The sequence below is a fragment of the Opisthocomus hoazin genome, chromosome 3, assembly GCF_030867145.1.
Source record: "Opisthocomus hoazin isolate bOpiHoa1 chromosome 3, bOpiHoa1.hap1, whole genome shotgun sequence".
Taxonomy (NCBI): domain Eukaryota; kingdom Metazoa; phylum Chordata; class Aves; order Opisthocomiformes; family Opisthocomidae; genus Opisthocomus; species Opisthocomus hoazin.
This window is the reverse complement of record NC_134416.1, coordinates 14,435,818-14,456,378: the sequence shown is the minus strand read 5'-3', so window position 1 is coordinate 14,456,378 and position 20,561 is coordinate 14,435,818. Positions and strand designations below refer to the sequence as shown.

At 45.0% G+C, this 20,561-nt stretch overlaps 1 protein-coding gene across 1 annotated transcript; it reads right to left on the bottom strand.

The window, feature by feature from the left end:
- Nucleotides 1–1,274: 1,274 nt before the first annotated feature.
- Nucleotides 1,275–20,510, bottom strand: DERL1 (derlin 1). Its single transcript, XM_075415617.1, has 8 exons — nt 20,168–20,510; nt 18,474–18,585; nt 15,101–15,165; nt 11,701–11,727; nt 9,467–9,562; nt 7,664–7,716; nt 6,383–6,493; nt 1,275–3,944 (listed from the first exon to the last, which is right to left on the bottom strand). The coding sequence occupies exons 1-8, from the start codon at nt 20,318–20,320 to the stop codon at nt 3,806–3,808; spliced, it is 756 nt and encodes a 251-aa protein (XP_075271732.1). The 5' UTR covers nt 20,321–20,510; the 3' UTR covers nt 1,275–3,805.
- Between the last annotated feature and the right edge of the window lie 51 nt (nt 20,511–20,561).

Sequence of the window (20,561 nt, the reverse complement as noted above, 5' to 3'; positions counted from 1 at the left end):
CCTTCAGGTACTGGAAGGCTGCTCAAAGGTCTCCCCGCAGCCTTCTCTTCTCCAGGCTGAACAACCCCATCTCTCTCAGCCTTTCCTCACAGGAGAGGTGCTCCAGCCCTCGGATCATTTTTGTGGCCACCTCTAACACCGCTTTAACAGCTCCATGTCTTTCCTGTGCTGAGGGCTCCAGAGCTGGATGCTGGACTCTTGATGCAGCCCAGGATACAGTTGGCCTTCTGGGCTGCGAGCACAAACTGCTGGGTCATGTCCAGCTTCTTGTCAGCCAGCAGCCCCAAGTCCCTCTCCTCAGGGCTGCTTTCAATCCATTCTCTGCCCAGTCTGTATTTGTGCTTGGGATTGCCCTGACCCACGTGCAGGACCTTGCACTTGGCCTTGTTGTACTTCATGCGGTTTGCACAGGCCCTCTGGTCAAGCCCGTCCAGCTCCCTCTGGATGGCATCCTTCCCTCCAGTGTGTGACCGCACCACACAGCTTGATGTAATCTGCAAACTTGCTGAGGGTGCACTCAATCCCCCTGTAGATGCCACTGACAAAGATGTTAAACAGCGCCTGTCCCAATACCAGCCCCTGAGGAATGCCACTCATCACTGGTCTCCAAGTTGGACATCGAGTCGTTCACTGCAACTCTTTGAGTGCAACCATGCAGCAAATACCTGGTCATCCAAGTGGTCCATCCACCAAATCCATGTCTCTCCAATTTAGAGACAAGTTATTACATACCAAGTCCATAATCTTCTCTGGTGCCTCTATGGTAACAAACAGGAAAAGTGCAGTCAGATGAACAATGAGAACCAGAAGAGTCATTCAGAGGATGCTCTGTGTGTCTCCAAACCAGCCAAGAGCCTGAAAAGGAATTCTGGAAACTCCACACATCTGCCTGGACAGAGAAAGGGTATTGCAGAACACCAAGGTTACCCCTGGAAAAGCGATCCCTATCAATCCCACAAAGTTTGAGGGTGAGTAGAAGGATACTTCCTCCCAGAGGACGACAATGGATGAATCATCAAGTATACAAAAAGCTGTAAAATGATAACAGCCCAGGAAGGACACAGGCTGTCAAAACTCAGTGATAAACAAAGAAAATCCCTTTATGATTTTGCAACCGATCACAGAAGACAAGACTCCCACCCAAAAGCAGGTCATTTTCTTGAGTACTTTTATCAACAGCAGGAGGTGGTGTCACAGTGCAGCTGTCAGACATTCCCCAGGGACTGCAGATCACAAGGCCTGTCTTGCGCTGAAATGTGATTTAGCGAAACAGAGACAGTAACAGATCAAAACTTTAATTTAAAACTTTACCAACAAAAATTGATTACAAAAAGGGAAATTATCTGTACAAAATAAGAAAGGAGGTACTCATTTAACGACAGACTGCCATTGTCAGTGTACACTGGAGGACAAACAGTGCTTCAGGTCAAGTGACAAGTGAGAAACAAACTGAGCTCATAATACAGAATTCTGAAGTGAATTTTCCATAAAGTAAATTGACCTTAAGCAGCTCAAAAGCTAATCAAGACTTACCAGAACTCTACTGTCCTTGCAGACCTTTTCCTCTTAATTTAGAGGAGGATGTACTAGAAAGCAAGGCCCAGCACAGTGCACTGGGCCAGGACAATGACTTTTGCCATGCTTCCTCCCACCCAAGCCTTCCTTCTGCCCTTCTGTACAAAGATGTTCCGCAATTTGAGTGTGCCAGGGGTTTAGCTGAGTCACAAACTATTGCATCTTCACTTAACAGTTAGGTCCAGACTCAAAATGAAGACAAACGCTTTGGAGACAGCAATATTACTATGACTATAAAGACCAGCTGCATCATGACACCTATAAAAACGATGGTTCTCAGCATCAAATAACAGCTGTCGGTCAATGACAGATTCGTATTTACAACACTGCAGTCCTCTACCTACCATTTTATGCAAAGAAAGAGTTAAAGTCTTTAAAACTCATCACTGAATAGACAAAAATGGAAGGCGATTTCTGAACTCCAAGCTCCTGTAAAACCTAAGGACACAACATGATCATTGCCAGTTTTCTACCTTTTTCCACAAGCTGAATCAACAAAATTGAGTTGCAGTGAAGAAATGGGGCATGCATTTTCTTTCAAGCAAGCCAGCTGAAAACTTCCCGTCTGGCCGCTTACTTTCCACTCAGTTTCAGATCATATAGTACTTCCAAGTTTTTAAACCTTCAGAACCCGGGTTTAGTGAAGAAACAAAGTAGTAATAAAAATGCTTTGGCCCAGATTCACTTCACCTACTTACAGATACCTGAGATACCTAAGTTGGGGCAGAACAGCTTTCTGTGCCCAGCAAAGAGACAGACAAATAGTGAAGGGAAATTGGGTCAGAGACTTGAATCTCATCCTAGTGACGATGCTGCTCTTCCTCCAACTATAAAATAAAAAGTGAGCAACTATATTCCAACTTAAAGGTCTTGGTTAAGCTTAAGAGTAATTGCGTTCCTAGCTTAAATGTTGTCATTCATGCGAACCTAAGCCTTACCTTGCTCACGAGCAGCTCCCACCTAGGAGAGCCGGGGACAGGTACATTTTACGAATGCTATGAGATATGCGCGAGTCCTCCTTCCAGCTGGGAAAACTGAGATAAGTAAGCAGTTTGCTCATGTCCATGTGGTGAGTTAGTAACGAGCTTGCATCACAGCTTCCTGCGTCTTCGCCCTGTGCTCTACCCACAGGAACCCAGTACGAGGAAAACTACTGTACAGAATCATTCCCTTTTCCGTCTCAAAAAGTTTTACCAAAGAAGTACAGATACTAATAAACAGTGTACGTAATTTCTTATTTGACAATCAAAGAGTCCTGCATAAAAGCAATCTCTTCTATTGTATCTTGACCCTGGAAAAGTTTATTTCCAGCTTTGATTCTTTGACATCTTAAAGCTTTTAAGAGAAAGCTGAAGACTGAATTAACAAACATAATGCTGCAGTCAGTACCCTTTACACTAACCATAATGATACATCACATTTTCTAGTTTAAGTAGTATTTGTGCTACCCAATTTTGCAATCAAAATAGAAACCTCGAAGCCAAGAATTCACAGATCTCAGGGAAAAAAGTCGAGCCAGACAACTTCAGCTTAAACAGAGCAAGCCGTGTAACATGCCACAAAGAGTTCAGAGATTTCAATTCTGTGAATATGTTACTGCCATTTCAAACGAAAGCCCTCTTATCCTTAGTCTTGCTCATCCTATGCTGTAGCAGGTAGGACAAATGCTGCACGGCAAGAAAAAACTCCCCTCAAAACACAGCTTAATAATGGAAATGAAACATTTGCACTTTGCTTTATGAATGCAGTAGAGAGATATCACTTCAATAATGCTTCCAAAACCCTGGGACTTAAGCACAGCTATGGAAAAAGTCAGCTTCCTAAACTTTGGGGTTAGTTTGATCCACCTGTCTCACACTGGATTCTTACCTTACCACGGTCAACAAAGCTTTTAATGTACCAGGTGAGACACAACACCATCGGCTTGTTCCATCACATCACGGAACAAGATGGCATAATGGATGCCTGTTGTGACAGACAATACTGTATAAAGAAAGCTTTTTTTAATGGCAGAAATAAATTGGACACTACTGGCTAACCTGGAGCAAGATCTACATTTTTCCCTTCTGGAGTTTTTAATTTTCTCTTGAACCAGAAACATTCTTTCTAATCAGTTAAATCCAACAGTACTACAGAGAGCTCAGTTCTTAAGCACGCTCTGCACCAGGAAGGGTTGGTTCTACGTCCAGTTAAAACCAAAGAGTTGCTGTTTTCCAAGGGCAGGAATTCTTCACTGGTCACCCAAACGGAAACCTTGGCCCCAGTTGTGTCTTCCACCACCCTGCTGATCTTCTGCAGCTCTTCTCATGCTAGCAGGTGGGACACCAAACCCCGACACTCCTCCTCTCCTATTTGGCAGCCAGCGGTACCTAGGACAAGCCAGAACAGAAGGAGAGAGTTTGAGAAACAGCTGTACCTTGGGGGTAAACACCAGACTACTTTCCATGCACTTCCTTTCAGCTGCTAGACTTTGCTATAAAACCAGCTTTTCACAGCAGTATTTCACAGAATTCTTTCCAAATCTAAACCCTCAGCACACTGAGAAATGGGAATTCTGGAGAACTTCCAGCTCTGGGATATGGTTAGATAGAATAATCCAAACACAGAGGAAAAAAAAACATAAATCATATACGGGAGTCTTATTGTTGAGAATAAATGCTGTGATACAAACGTAATCCCCCTAACTTCCTCCCTTTTTTTCCAGGGGAAATAATAAAAAAATCCAAATCACTTCTGAGCATCTTTCTTTAATAATTACCAAGCTTCTGTCACCACAGCATCTAATCATCTCACTGCTCTCCAAGTAAATATTCCTGAGGAGCCAAGGACCAAAGAGACTAAGGGAAACAGGCTCAAGCAACTGGCTTATTGGAAATCAAAGCTCAAGTGACCTGGCCAGGGCAAATCAGAGCTGTAAGACTTCATATCCCACTTAGGCTGCCATCTAAATAGAGTGATCTAAAATACAGCTTCTATATCTTGCCATCAATGCAGAGTCACTTCAGCTCCACAAGAGTTACACTGAGCTCCTGCAAATCCCTTGCGGAACAGAACCACTAAAATCTGAGGCCCAGACATAAAACCCACATTCCTTTCAACAAGAAAAATGATCTTGTATAGAAAAAGTTCATCATTATTATATTAAATGTATCTGTAATTCATCACAGTATCTTTTTTTTACAAAAAACATTACAGTGCAAAGGCAGAATCTATCCCTCTTTAGAGACATTTGTCTCTCTTCTGTTCCTGCTTCTCAGAGAAAAATTAAATACACATATCAGTAATCAAGAGTTGCACGTAACCAACGAGACTGATGGCAGTTTTAGAGCTGTTATTACCTTGAAAGACATTTTAGAACAACATTTTGTCTTCTAATCTTTATGGAAAATCAGGTTTACCAGGAGGGCTTGCGAACACAAAAGTAGAATATAAAGCTTCCCTACTCATCAAGAAGATGCATCTTCCTGCATCAAGAAGAGTGTGGCCAGCAGGACAAGGGAGGTTCTCCTTCCCCTCTACACTGCCCTGGTGAGGCCTCATCTGGAGTACTGTGTCCAGTTCTGGGCTCCCCAGTTCAAGAAGGATGAAGAGCTACTGGAGAGAGTCCAGCGGAGGGCTACAAGGATGGTGAGGGGACTGGAGCATCTCCACTACGAGGAGAGGTTGAGGGAACTGGGCTTGTTCAGCCTGAAGAAGAGAAGGCTGCGAGGGGACCTTATAAATGCCTACAAATATCTGAAGGGTGGGTGTCAGGAGGATGGGGCCAAGCTCTTTTCAGTGGTGCCCAGTGACAGGACAAGGGGTAATGGGCACAAACTGAGGCACAGGAAGTTCCGTCTGAACATGAGGAGGAACTTCTTCTCTCTGAGGGTGACGGAGCACTGGAACAGGCTGCCCAGGGAGGTTGTGGAGTCTCCTTCTCTGGAGATATTCAAGACCCGCCTGGACAAGGTCCTGTGCAGCCTGCTGTAGGTGACCCTGCTTCGGCAGGGGGGTTGGACTAGATGACCCACAGAGGTCCCTTCCAACCCCTACTATTCTGTGATTCTGTGATTCTGTACTCATTAAAACTTGTACAGCAAGTGTAACTGTAACTCAGCTTTACATTTTATAATTAACAATTTATGCTACAAAAAGGGTTAACTGAGTTGCTAACTAAAGTTTTGTAGGGAAAGAATATTTACAAACCAAAAGGATGAGGACAAGTGCAACTGAAGCTACAAACTTTAGCTTCTGATCGTAGCATTTCAATGCCAAAACCATGAACAGATCGCAAGACAAAGCACTTCAGAAAGCAAGACCTGCAGTCTCAGTCAAGGTGACGGGTACTGACTGCAAAGCAGAACACGTGTTACAGTCCTGAACATGTCTGCAACCAACTACTGTCATGGTTACAGGTTGCTGAACTGGTAGCTACTGTAACAATACTTGGCAATACAGATAAAAGATCATTTACAGGAGAAAACAATTTTTTAATACCATCTGATAATTGCTAGAGAGTTCTCCTTACTACAGCTCAATTCACTAGCAGAACTATGACTTTTACTCTCACTCTTAAGAGCAGGTAAAGGATATAAGCCATCCACAGGGGTAACAAAGAACTCTCACACAGACCATTTACAGGAAACTCAACATTTCTGATGACTCAGCAGCACAGTCAATACGCAGGCTGAAGCTTGAAGCTTGCTGAAGCAGGCTGATATAGCAAAGTATTTTGCACCTTACAATCCAAACAAATGCATGTCTGATGAATACTACAGAAAATTGGACCAAACAAACAGTCAGCTAAAGAACAAAGCCAGCTTACAGGAACTGAGGTGTGGACAGAAAATTCCTTCCTCCTAAATCCATTGGATATTTAAACATTAAGAAGAAATACAGGTGTCCAACAAGATTTCCTATCAGCTCATTGATGACTCTGCAAGGCAAAAGAAAAAGAATTATTTCACATGCTGTCTTCTCTGAAAACAAACGAGTGACCATCTTCTGCCAGTTACTACTGCTCCCCTGCCACTGGCATTGCCGGGGCCGTGAGCCACAGAAAATCTCCCTTCCCCCAGCGTTTTGCAGCCACTTCTTTAGAAGGGCCATCCTTCAGCGCCAACACATCAACAGGCTGTTCCAGCCTCCCTTCCAAGTCTTCCCTACAATCTGTACTGAAAATGCAATTAAGCACTTGTTTACATCAGGGAATTAGACCGTACAGCTATTAGTGCCTAAAATAATAGTCTGCGGAGCTTGAGCAGCTACTGCCGTTTTCTCCGGACAACCTGTCTCCTGCTGTAGACTGCACTGTTTTGTTCCCAATTTTCTCAAAACACTGCTGAATGGAGGCCCTTGAGTATCTTCCATCATGCATAGAAACAGCGGGTATCTAGCAGCAAGCAGTTTTCTCAAGTGACGGATGAGTCAGTAGGCGGCACAGCCAGCAAAGGGAATTTGGTTTTGCTGTGCTATCTCCTTTTATAAATCAAACATATAATTCATTATTGTCAGTAATTGTGTTACAGCGGCACCTAGAGGCCCCAGCCAACCCAGGGCACCAGGGGGAAAGACTGTGCACAGAGTGGGCTTCCGCATCACGGAGTTTAATCAAAGAAACCCAAGAAAGACCAATGAATTCAGCAGGTGCTAACGTGGCACTCTGTGGGCTAGATATTACCATTTTCCCTTGTTTCACAAGCTGAAAAAAACAACACACTGGGCGATACTGCAAGGGAAAGAATTAATAGCACTATCAGAATCAAGTTAATTTGTTTCAAAACCCAGTAATGATGGTCGGTCACATGGGATGACATCTTTCTTTACTGTACATTACTCTCTCAGTAAGGAAAAGGTGTAATGCATAGACTTACTAGAAAATAAACCAAATTCTTATTATTTTCCCCTCACCTACATTCTCTAGTTCTCACAAGCACATCTCCTCTTTGCTTTTATTTTAAACGACCACGATGTGACACTGAGCATTATCAGCCAGATTATACAGCTTTAAGCCTCTTATTTTAGTATTGCCTCTAAATGCAGCAATAAGTTCAACAGTTATAAAAGCATCTTTAACTTCAAACTGGCCATATAAGTAAATACATACGATCCACCAATGATATAGTTGAATCCCAGAATAACCCATGGAAGGTAACAGGCCTGAAAAAGAACGCAGTAGAGACAGAAGTTGTAAGTATAAGTGAAGGACATAAACCTGCTGATCTTCCCACTGCAATAACAAGCAAGATTATAATCTCAGTGTTTTAGGCGTTACACAAATCCTGATACATTAACTTGAGCAGATTCTACCTAACAAGGTAGGATACTCCAAACCAAGCGACCACAAACATTTTTAGATAAATCATACTCATTTAAACATTATGTGTGGGCTGGATGAGTGGTCAGTGAGGTGGACTGAGAACTGGCTGAATGGCAGAACTCAGAGGGTTGTCTTCAGCAGCACTGAGTCTAGTTGGAGGCCGGTAACTAGTGGTGTTCCCCCAGGGGTCAGTGCTGGGCCCAGTCTTGTTTAACTTCTTCATCAACGACCTGGATGAAGAGTTAGAATGTACCCTCAGCAAGTTTGCTGATGACACCAAACTGGGAGGAGTGGTGGATACACCAGAAGGCTGTGCTGCCATTCAGCGTGACCTGGACAGGCTGGAGAGCTGGGCAGAGAGGAACCTGATGAAGTTCAACAAGGGCAAGTGCAGTGTCCTGCACCTGGGGAGGAACAACCCCATGCATCAGTACAGGCTTGGGGCGGACCTGCTGGAGAGCAGCTCTGTGGAGAGGGACCTGGGTGTCCTGGTGGATGAGAAGTTAACCATGAGCCAGCAGTGTGCCCTGGCTGCCAAGAAGGCCAATGGCATCCTGGGGTGCATCAAGAAGAGTGTGGCCAGCAGGTCAAGGGAGGTTCTCCTCCCCCTCTACTCTGCCCTAGTGAGGCCCCATCTGGAGTACTCTTTCCAGTTCTGGGCTCCCCACTTCAAGACAGATGAGGAGCTACTGGAGCCCAGCGGAGGGCTATGAGGATGATGAGGGGCCTGGAGCATCTCTCCTGCGAGGAAAGGCTGGGGGAACTGGGCTTGTTCAGCCTGGAGAAGAGAAGGCTGAGAGGGGACCTTACAAACGCCTATAAATATCTTAAGGGTGGGTGTCAAGAGGATGGCGCCAGATTCTTCTCAGTGGTGCCCAGTGACAGGACAAGGGACAATGGGCACAAACTGAAGCACAGGAAGTTCTGAATGTGAACATGAGGAAACTTCTTTGCTTTGAGGGTGACGGAGCACTGGAATGGGTTGCCCAGAGAGGTTGTGGAGTCTCCTTCTCTGGAGATATTCAAGACCCGCCTGGACAAGGTCCTGTGCAGCCTGCTGTAGGTGACCCTGCTTTGGCAGAGGGGGTTGGACTAGAAGACCCACAGAGTTCCCTTCCAACCCCTACCATTCTGTGATTGTAAGCAGATGTGTCTTCTGCACTCTGTGTTCCACAGCAAGCTTATATCTGATTTTGAAAAGGTCCGGAAACAATCGTCAAAAGAGTTTTCACTACAAGATCTGGCAGAAACCGATGAGGTTGCACAAAAGAAAGAACAATTTAAAGTATCAACATTTTGTCACTACAGTGTCACTACATTCAGCTTTTATTCGGGTTAATGCTTTTCAGGAATTTTTTCCTCTTTTCAGACAAATGCATTTCAGTTGTCAAGACATTTTTTCAGTAAAGCCACACTGAGTAACATTGTATGGAAGACCATGAAAAAACCTATCTTTGCTGCACCTCAAGGAGTACATAGCCATGTGAAAGCACAGGACACCTTTAATAGGAGAAAACATTTCTATTTCGCCCCCCACCCCCTGCATATGCATCTTCTGGGCAGAAACGCAGAATACCCAGTCTGACATACCTTAAACCTTGTTCCAAACCAAAACGATACAATCATGTCTCTGTTCAGCTGGGCCCACACATAAAGTACTGACATGATGAGTGGAATCATCAGCAACTACAATGTTAAAAAAAAAAAAGGTTAAAAGTTACCATTACTTTTACAGAAGCCTGAGAAACTTCAACAAGCAGCAGGAGCTATAAGCTTCAAAAATGGCTTGTAAGCATGATACATCAGCAAAATCTTTAAAGATTGTGCCAGAATCTTTGCCACCACATGTCATGGATCTGCTCAAAAGCTATAGAGAAAGTTAAGCAGAAGAACCTACTCTATCATTCTTTTTGCAAGACCATGCCAAAGCAAAGGGCTCCAACTTGCACTAAGTGAAAGGGGAGCTGTGGGGAACTCCCAGCTCCCAGCTGCTTGGTAGCACACCTACAGCAGAGCCAGCGATGCAAGCACTTCCATTCACAACCCAGAGCACTAACCCAAACACACAAGGCCAGGCTGGATGGGGCTTTGAGCAACCTGGTCTAGTGGAAGGTGTCCCTGCCCATGGCAGGGGGGTTGTAACTAGATGATCTTTAATGTCCTTTCCAACCCAAACCATTCTATGATTCTATGACACTTATTTGGGGCTAAGCTCATAGGCCAGCAGAAGTGCTACTCCATCAAACTGCCAGCTACATCCTCCTCAGAGCACCGCAGAGGGAAGGCGCACTGGCACTCCAGAGTGCTGCAGCCAGCCTTGGCAAAGCCACCTTGGTAGAGCTCACAGTCAACCCGTGCTCCATGTCAGGAGATGAGACTGTCAAATACCTCCTTATGGTGACCATATATTAACTGATTGGACTATTTCTAGTGAAACAAATACAAACCGCTATTTTAGCTAACTGCTGATTTCTAAACTGAAGACAGACTGTGCCACCAGCATTTTCATGGTTTAATGCTACGAACCAGCTCGTGTGTTTGGAAGAGAGGTTAAAGCTCATGCATTCAGGGGGTGCCACTATTTAACAGGTTCCACATTAAAGCTGGCACACCAGCATCAGTCCAGCCTTCCCCAAGCCCCACGGTGCATCAGCAGTCTGACTTGTCACACAAACATCTTACGGTCTTTATTAAAACCGTTTTTATTTTACTCGAAAAACAAATATCTAATTTCCAAAAGTATTTGACACAGGAATAGAGGCCCAGCTATCTTACTCTATCCTCTCACTTTTGAGCAAGCCACTCAATACAAGCAAAAAACCCTGGTTCTAAGAAAAATACATCTGTACGTCAAACAACTGATTATCTTTTAAGCAATACTTTGTATGCAGATACAAAACCATTTTAAGTACCTTTTCAGAAAGATACAAGCCAACAAAATCAGACTTAAATTCATACAACGTATGGGTAACTTCAGCATGCTTTTGAAGAATTTTGTGTTGTCTTCCCCACAGCAAAAAAAGTTTAAGTGCAAAGTTATGGACAGCCCTTAACAGAACTCAGTCCTGACTGCGGATGCACAATCAGTATTTCTGTCTATCAGGGGAGCCTGACAAGTGATCTAACAAATGCTACGATAATATTGTACTGAATATTATAGATATTGGTGCAGGCTTTGGGTGACAGGGACAGAGTAAGATGAGAACAGCAGAGGCAGGCTGAAGACATGCAGTTATCTGATACTCTGTTGTGTCCAAGAAACACTCCCCTGTTTCCTTCCTTAATATTCGGGGAAGATAAGTTTCAATCTCATCAAAACTGGTTCTTCAGACCACTACTTCAATCACTCTTGTGAGGATTTTGCACTTCACAGTTCTGACCTGAATCAGAAGCTTCATTTTTCACAAGACCTTCTGTCAGCAAGTAAAAGGCATGGTCAATTTGAGAACACTAATGAACCCAAGAATCATTTTTAGATAAAAAAGAACATGGATCCACATTCATTAGAGGAAACAGTGCATAGGTGACATCTGGTGTCCGTTTTAGTAAAAGGCTGTACACTTCCTGACAGCACAAAGAGCCACTTTTCACTCCTTGACTCCCAAACTACGTTAGGAGTCACAGAGTCAGATACAGGCTTCTGATGTTAGCTGAGGCTAATCCAAACGAAAAAACTAACAATACACACACAGCAGTCCATTTTGATACAAACTACACCAGCCTATCTTAATTACGTTCTGCAACGATGTCGATAATGCTCTCTATGAAGTCACAAAGTAGTCAGAAAACTCCAAAAGATTATTATTTAAGAAACTGCACCTCACCTGCATGTCCATTACCAAGCCAGTTATCTGTCATTGCACAATTAAGGAAAACGCAGCAAAACCTGATAGACTAGAATGACAAAAAGAAGCTGCACACACACCAAACACACATGCAAAGGCCTTTAATGTTTAAAAATACAACAGCGTTCCTGTGTAGTATTAAGTTAACCACTGGAAAAAATTAAAAACCTCCAATGATCTAGAGACTTAACACACTGAGCTTCAATAATTGCTTTTCAATAGCCTTTCAAGCTACCACCTCAAGTCATTACCCCGAGGGCTGATGGGTACATCATCAAGCAAGTGAAGGAAAAGAAGGTTATCAGGAGTAGTCAACATGGATTCACCAAGGGGAAATCATGCCTGACCAATCTGATAGCTTTCTACGATGGCATGACTGGCTGGGTAGATGAGGGGAGAGCAGTGGATGTTGTCTACCTCGACTTCAGCAAGGCTTTCGACACAGTCTCCCATTACATCCTCCTAGGGAAGCTCAGGAAGTGTGGGCTGGATGAGTGGTCGTGAGGTGGATTGAGAACTGGCTGAATGGCAGAACTCAGAGGGTTGTCATCAGCGGCACTGAGTCTAGTTGGAGGCCGGTAACTAGTGGTGTCCCCCAGGGGTAAGTTCTGGGCTCAGTCTTGTTTAACTTCTTCATCAATGATCTGGATGAAGGGACAGAGTGCACCCTCAGCGAGTTTGCTGATGACACAAAACTGGGAGGAGCAGTGGATACACCAGCAGGCTGTGCTGCCATTTAGCGTGACCTGGACAGGCTGGAGAGCTAGGCACAGAAGAACCTGAAGTTCAACAAGGGCAAGTGCAGGGTCCTGCACCTGGGGAGGAACAACCCCATGCACCAGTACAGGCTTGGGGCAGACCTGCTGGAGAGTCAGTTTAACTAATGGAAGATCCAGCTGTTTTTTAAAGACTAAAATGTTAGGTTTCCAACTAAAGAAATACCAGATCATACAAAATCCCACTATATTGTCGCTGAGTCACAGAAAATAAACAATTTCTTTAAGTGCATCAAGGCGGACTTTTAAAACTACTCTCCTACGTTGGAATCCAAAGGATCTACTTGCTGTAGTAACTGCTCAGTAGAAACAATTGCTGTAGAATTTTGCTATGATCAGAATGGTTTTAACAGTTCATGAATGTGTATATAATGGCAGCAAGCATTTTACAGATCATGCATCCAGGACGCTCCTTACATCACACAGGGAACAAGCAACTGGAAGCTTTTAAATGACCAATTTAAAAGTCAAATCACTATCAGATTCATCAAATATCTCACAGCGAAGCTGATGGCTTTCTTAACAACATAACTAAACCCACGTTGTTTTGCGAGTTACTGCTGTGGCTCAACAGGACTAGCAGGAATAGCAATTCCCTCCACGCAGTGGAATGTGACTAGAGATTGTTAATCTACTGATAAAGGCGACAGCATTTCTACTCACTAGCTCTCCTGGCTGTATCTGGTTCACACTGATGTCACCGCTCCCATTTTTCCACATGCTGTGCCACCACAAGTTACTACAAGAAGGTAGCAACAGCACAGACAGACTGGGAGCATCTCCAAGGATGGAGGTTCCACAACCTCACTCGGCAACCCATGTCAGTGTTTGAGTGCCCTTACAGTAAAAAAGGTCTTTCTTATATTTAAATGGAATTTTCTGTGCTTCATTTTGTGCCTGTTCTGTCTTGTCCCACCCCTGGGAGAAGCTTGGCTCCACTCCTTTTGCTCCCTCCCCCATCAGGTATTTATCCACCTGGAGTCCTGCGTCCAGCTCTGGAGCCCGCAGCACAGGAAAGACATGGACCTGTTGGAGATGGTCCAGAGGAGGCCACAAAAATGAGGGCTGGAACATCTCTCTTGTGAGGTAAGGCTGAGGCAGGTAGTTGGGGTTGTTCAGCCTGGAGAAGAGAAGGCTGCGAGGAGACCTTATTGCAGCCTTTCAGTATATAATAAAGGGCACTTATGAGAAAGGCAGAGGCAGACTTTTTACCAGGGCCTATAGTGACAGGACAAGGGATAATGGTTTTAAACTAAAAGCGAGTAGATTTAGACTGGACATGAAGAAGAAATTCTTTACTCAGAGTGGTGAAACACTGGAACGGGCTGCCCAGAGAGGTGGTTGATGCCCCATCCCTGGAAACATCCAAGGTCAGGTCGGACGGGGCTCTGAGCAACCTGATCAAGTTGAAGATGTCCCTGCCCTGCTCATTGCAGGAAGGTTGCACTAGATGAACTCTAAAGGTCCCTCCCAACCCAGACTACTCTGATTCTATGATAAGACACCCCTGAGCCTCCTGTTCTCCAGGCTGCACAATCCCAGGTCTCTCAGCTTCTCCTTGTGTGACAGACACTCCAACCCTTTAATCATCTTTGTGACCCTTCACTGGACTCAATCCAGTATTTCCATGTCTCTCTTGTACTTGGGAACCTGGAGCTGGGTGCAGCCACCCATATGTCTCACAAAGGCTGAACAGAGAGGAGTAACCACCTCCCTCAACCTGCTGGCAATGTTCTGCCTAACGCGGCCCAGGAGGCCAGTGGCCACCTTTGCCACAAAGGCACGTTGATGGCTCGTGGTCACCTTGATGTCCAGCAGGACCCCCAGGGCCTTTTCTGCTGAGATGCTTTGCAGACTGTCAGTCGCCAGCCTGCCCTGCTGCCTGAGGCTGTTCCTCCCCAGGGACAAGACTCTGCACTTCCCTTTGCTGAGCTTCGCAAAGATTCCTGACCAGCACACTTCTCCAACCTCTCAAGATCCCTCAGAACGGTAGCACAACCATCTGGTCTGTCAACAACTCCTCCCACTTTTGTATCCAAGACCTAAAAAAAAATTCAGGTAGAACAGCACAGCTCATGGCAAAACTGTTTCTCAACATCCTCAAACCACCAAGCCCAGCTTCTCCAGGAAGCTGGCTCAGCACTGCTATCGCAACACTGCTTTCACAGACTCAGCTGACTTGTACCCAGCAAGTGAAGGATCTTTCCATGGGGCACCTGAATTTCCAGCTCAGTGAACGGCAGAGATCAGACCTGTTTGCACATGGCAGCCTGAACACACTAAATTCACTCTTAGTCCACACAGCAACCCATAAAAGTGGTTAAGCGAAGCAATACAGCGAACACCACGGAAGCTCACATAGCACGAGCTGAGCTCTCTATAGGCTGAACTTTAGTCCCCAGATTACCTACCTGTATTAGCACACTTATTCGTATTCTCCCTGCAAGCCACTTGCTACCTTTCCAGGAAGATTAAAAACTCACCTGTGAACATTTGCTACATTTTAAAACTGTCAGTTGCAAAAACCTGGTCTTTGAACATATTTCAGGCAGAAATATAACAACCAATATATTCTAAAAGTTTGATGATGAGCAGAAGGATACAACAATGCAGATCCAGTTAAAGAGGAGCATGAACATGTAGTCTGCTGGCCTTCCATCAAAAGCCCCTGTAAATAAAAAGAATTGTTACGAAAGATACTTAAATCTTGATAAGAAATTAATGTCTTTTTTTTTTTGCTTTTAAGAGTCTAAGAAAAGCTTAACTAGTAACAGTTGCCCTTCATGCAGTGTGTGGGTTATCATTTTTGTTTTTTAAATTTTAAAAGGCTTTATAACAGAACAACCTACAGGACCAAAACATAAGACATTCATCCTACTGCATTAAGTACACACGCAGCAGCTCTACTTAAAAAAAGAGCTCGCTAACTCTGAAGATATGTGGTTTTAGCTTCACAGGACCTCAAAATGGAATTGGATCCCAACCTTCCTAAGAAGCTGCCGGTCAGAAGCACACGATAAGAAAACGCACAGCAAAAGCAGAGACACCAAGTTTAATGATCGAGTCGCGTAAAAACCAGTCCTTACTTAGGCAAATTGCATCCTCTTTGCATCATCTAGTCAAACTCCAGAGATACCATAGTTTTCAAATGCCAGAAAATTAACATACTTGACAAGGAGGGTACACATGTGCAGTGCATTCTGTTCCTTCTCCTAAGCTGAACTGCTTGCCTAGTTTCCCATTTCAAACATGTGTCAACTTATTTCAGGACAGTGGAAACAAAAAAATAGAGTAACATTCCCTGCAGGTCATATTAAATGCAGTTATTTTTAGATGTCCAGTTGAGTTTGGGACTTGGCAGACAGAAGGGTTAAAAATCCAAACGCCGTAACAACTCCTTGCTAACACAAAAATTGTAAGCTCTCTCTCTTACACACTGTGGTAAAAGGCTGCCATGGACCTCAGCATTTGAGCAAGACTCCTGTCAACTTTCATACAGCTCCATGCAGGCAAGGAAAACCTGAGAATACTGCCGAAACAGACCCAAACCACACAGTGACAAACGCAGCGCACCACAGACGAGCTGAATTACATGCTAATAATTAAAAATCAAAATGCCTAGAAAGAAGGTCACTGCTTAGTGCTAGCACTATTTGGCTTCCTACAACTACTTTACATGTCCCCTAAAATTTGAAGAAAGAAAACCTATTTTTAAGATCTACCTTTTTAGATTAACTTGGCATTTCAGTCATTTTCAGTTTATTATTTAAGTTCAGCCATGCAAGTTACATTATGGAGGAGTGTGGGAGAGGGTGGGAACTGACTTTGAAAAATCTTTTGGAAAGTTTTGAAGTTGGAGAACTACATAAACCAGAGTTTTCTTCTTACTGTTGCCACACAACAAATCGAAACAGATACACAGAGGAAGCTGGCTAACCCCGCACAAAGTCCAGCACAGGAATTCCTCTAGAACAGGAAGAAATCCAAGCAAATCCTATACCCTTAAAGTTTTTCACCTCTCATTATCTAGGACATTAGTAACAAGAATATTAGACAAACTATTGAAGTTGACTTTCCAACGAATATCTAAGAAAACTGAGCTACAGACTGCCAAGAAGCTCGGCACAGGGGTGAGGTGAGCTCTAGCCTGCTGGGTCCTTCAGCAGGGCCCAGGGTACAATCCACCCATCGGGAAAGAGCTGCAGACTCATCACCTCATCATTTGTACTGCCTGGGAGCGGACTCTGCATATTCTGCTTTCTCTGTTGATATTTGCTATGTTCTTCACCAACAGAAACAAGACAAAACACATCAATCTCCTTTTCCTCAGGAAGGCGGAGGTCAGCTTGTTAGGAAAGCACAGGCACAGTACAAAACCATATGTATGTTTTCAACAGCTAGATTTGAAGCTAGCATGCAACACCCGTGTATGCTCAAAAAACACACACAAGCCTGAAAATAGAAGTTTCACTTCCTCAGTTTTACAGACAAAAGGAGACATAGACCTATGATGATTTCCACCTGTAAAAATAGTATCAGCAACATCTACACCTCCCACTTTCAGAAGGATTCAACCCTTTTTTTTGCAGAGAGGAAGGACTGACCCAAGCAAAAACTCGATTTATACCCAGAAAAATGACTGCAATATAAAAGAAATGCATCGATTCAAACAACAACACAGCTGACTTCCCAGTTTCAAAATCCAGATGTGTTGCATAGCAAGAACGTAAATTTACTGCTGAAAGAACTGCCTTCCTTCCATAAGACTTCTGCCACAGCACAGACAACTAGAGCATTTTGGAAGTGTATGTACAAGCAGCGATGTCTTATCATTTGCATGTATTAATCAGGAACTCTTACTACACATAGCCTTGCACAGTAGAATGTCGTAACTGCCAGTACTCTCACGTGACCATAATCTAGTGCAGAAAGGCCCAAAGAGAAGGAGGAACCATTTCTAGCCATTACTACTTACTTTCACTAAGAAAACAACCGAATACAATCTGACACCACTCCTCCCTTTCCCTGCTACTCTTCTTGTAACTTAAAAGGGATTTCACAATACTGTCTGGATGACAGGTTTACCAGGAAACTCTATCGTGAGAGTTCCCAAACATCACCTTGCCATGCATTTCCACTTACACCATCAGTTCTAAGACTCCATTAGAACTACGCTGAAATTCTTGTTCATAAAGGCTTTCAGGAGGAGCTTGGCTTTGCAAATACTTCAATGTAATTATTTATTTCAGTGGAAACAATTCTTGTCTAGCTTTAATAAACTGTGCAACCCAAAACGAAACCAGTTCTGAAGCTATCTGGTAACAACAATCTCTTTGGTTTTTTTTGAGAAATGATCCATTATCTGATGTCCTCTCTTCCACTTCCCCGTAACTGAAAATCCAACTAGTTCCTCAACTTTTTCACATTTCTGTTTGGCAGAGAGGCACACTTCACTTGTACAAGGTATCTCTCAGTTCAACATAACTGACAGAATAACACAGGTAAACATCACTGCCTTTCAAAAAAGAGAAAAAACTGGCATTGTTATTTTCTCAAGATGAATATACCAATTATTACATATTGCTAATAACTCTAACATCTTTCTGTGCTAAAGGACATCAGAGATAAGAAAACAGAGGTAACATCATCTTTTAGTCTCTCTCCCTCATTTTCTGAAATCCAACAACTAAAAGCACCAGGCTCTCCTACTGAAAGAAGCATCAAGTTCAGATCCTGCATGAACAGGCTCCCTGCCAAAAGAAGGAGCCAGTCACAGACAATCAATTTTCAGAGCCGTTTCCCATTGACCAGCGTAAGTGGGCACAGAGATGAGCCATCTTCCTCATGATTCTGCCTGAATCAGCCACAACGCCAGCGCCACAAACGTTCCCAACAGCAGCTCTAACTGACAATGCTTAGTCTCTGTCAACTCCAGGCAGAGTTCACCATGTGCATATAATTTAATGGGTAACATACCTGTTTCTAATCGTGAAGAATATTGATACAAGAAATACAAATTCACCAAGTAGAGAAATCCTGTTCCCGGTCCCACTGGGAAGAAGAAAGTTGCAGTTATCGGCCGCCAGATCTGTCCAGATCAAGAGAGAAAAATATATTTACATATTGTAGAATGAATTCATACGCATGCCTTTTGTTTTCATCCGTTATCAATTACTTAGAAGATCAATGAGGAGATTAAAAATAGCCCCCAAGTATCAATTACTGTTGCTTCAGCAGCTTTTACAGGTGTTTTGTCTTGTTTTTAATCTGATAAGGAAAGCTATTAAGAATACAACAGAAATCAGACACAACTTCCCAGATTGCTTCCACCACATTGGCGCAGTATTGAGTCTTTAGCACAGGGCAAAAGGGATATGCTTGCAGGGACGCTACCATATTTTGAAAGCATGCACACAGACCCCATTCTTACCTGCTCTACAGGGGCCAAGGAATTCACACCACGGCCTTCAGCGTACTGATACCAACAGCAGGTGCTGCTCTGAGCATTTTGCACCTACTTTTGATCTAGAGTCTCCCAACTACCAACACTGGGCACAGCCAACCGTGCGGCAGCATGCAGCAAGGACAGAAAACGCCTGGCCATTTGTGAATGAGCTCTTTAACCAGCAAGATTTCCAAACAGGGTACTGGGATACCGAACACCACAGTTCCAGAAGGAATAACAGAACTAGAGGAAAAAACAGCTGTTTAAGCTAGTAAATTCTGGGCACAATACATGAAACAGACTACGGATACAGCTATCTTTTAATGTTTTCTTGCACTCAGTCTTTTTCACTGAAGATAAAATGAGCACACATAAAAGAAACTGAAAGCTTGGGATCTCTTCCTTCAATTTCATTTTCAGCTCATCCAACGGGCGCTCTCCCCCTACACACCCAAAACACCAAACCTGTAACCTCCCAACGCAAGGAAAAAGACCAAGTCCAGCCTGTGACCACTTTTGCTGTTGCTAACCCATCCAGAAACACCACGTATCGAAATCTCAGGCCTTCAGTTGTCAGCTTACTTCAACCACACCCAGGCAGAGCAGCTGACACTCCCAAACACAAGCTTTTCCAGATCCCGAGCAAGAAGGTGCAAAAGAGACGCACTTCTTTAGCTCTGCCCTCACACCTCCAGAGGCACCTGTGGTTTAGGACGGCTGCACGTCTGCCTGTAACCCCTGCGCCCAAAGTGGCACCCACACGCTCGCACAGCAGAGGCTGGGCAAGTCACCCGGAGCCACAGCTGTGGGTTTGATGGCTACCGACACCGCCAATGCCCACCAAATCTTCCCCCCCCCCCCCCCCCCCAAAAAAAAAAATAAAACCCAAAACAATTTAGGGAAACATGGCACCACCAAAAAAGGCAAGACGAGTACAGGGCCTGCCGGGGGGGGGGGGGCTCACCCCCTTGCCGGGGAGCTCGGGGGCCCGCGGAGACAGAGCGCTCGCTAACCCCGGGGCCCGGCTCGAAGGCCTTACGCGGGTCAAGCGGGCAGGCAGGCCGCCCCGGTGCGCGATTCCCTCCCGGGGCGGCCGCGGAGGCCCGGCCCGGCAGCACGGCCGGCCGCTCACTACAACTCCCAGAATGCCCAGCGCGCCCCGCACCGCGCTCTCTTACGGCGCAGTTGCCGCAGGGCACGCCGGGACCGGTAGTGCGGCCCGTACCTGGAAGCGGTTGATGAAGGCGTCGGGCCAGAGGAAGAGGTAGACGGGGCTGACGAGGCCCAGCTTGCCGATGAGCGGCACCGCGATGGAGCCGGCGAACCAGTAGCGGGTGATCAGCGGGATGCTCCGGAACCAGTCCCCCAGGTCCGACATGTCGCCGAGGCCTCGCTACGAACCGGGCCGCGGAGGGAAAGGAGAGGCGAGAGTGGTGGCGAAGGTCCGCCCGCTGCTCCCGCCGCCGCCCCGGGCAGGGAGGGAGCCCCCGAGCCAGACGTGGCACCGCCGGACTCGGCCGAGCCGCCGCCACTTCCGGCCCCGCCCCGTCGGCTGCCGGAGCAACTGCCGCGGCGGAAGTCCCGCCTCCGGGAAAGGGGGGGGGCGCGGCCCGCCGTTG

Excerpts from the sequence above, each read along its gene's own strand:
- DERL1 (XM_075415617.1), bottom strand. The coding sequence starts at position 20,320 with ATGTCGGACCTGGGGGACTGGTTCCGGAGCATCCCGCTGATCACCCGC. Across the intron at positions 9,563-11,700 it reads GCTTGGTAATGGACATGCAG|TTGCTGATGATTCCACTCAT; the intron begins GTGAGGTGCAGT and ends TTAACATTGTAG. Across the intron at positions 6,494-7,663 it reads AACTATATCATTGGTGGATC|AGTCATCAATGAGCTGATAG; the intron begins GTATGTATTTAC and ends TTTGCCTTGCAG.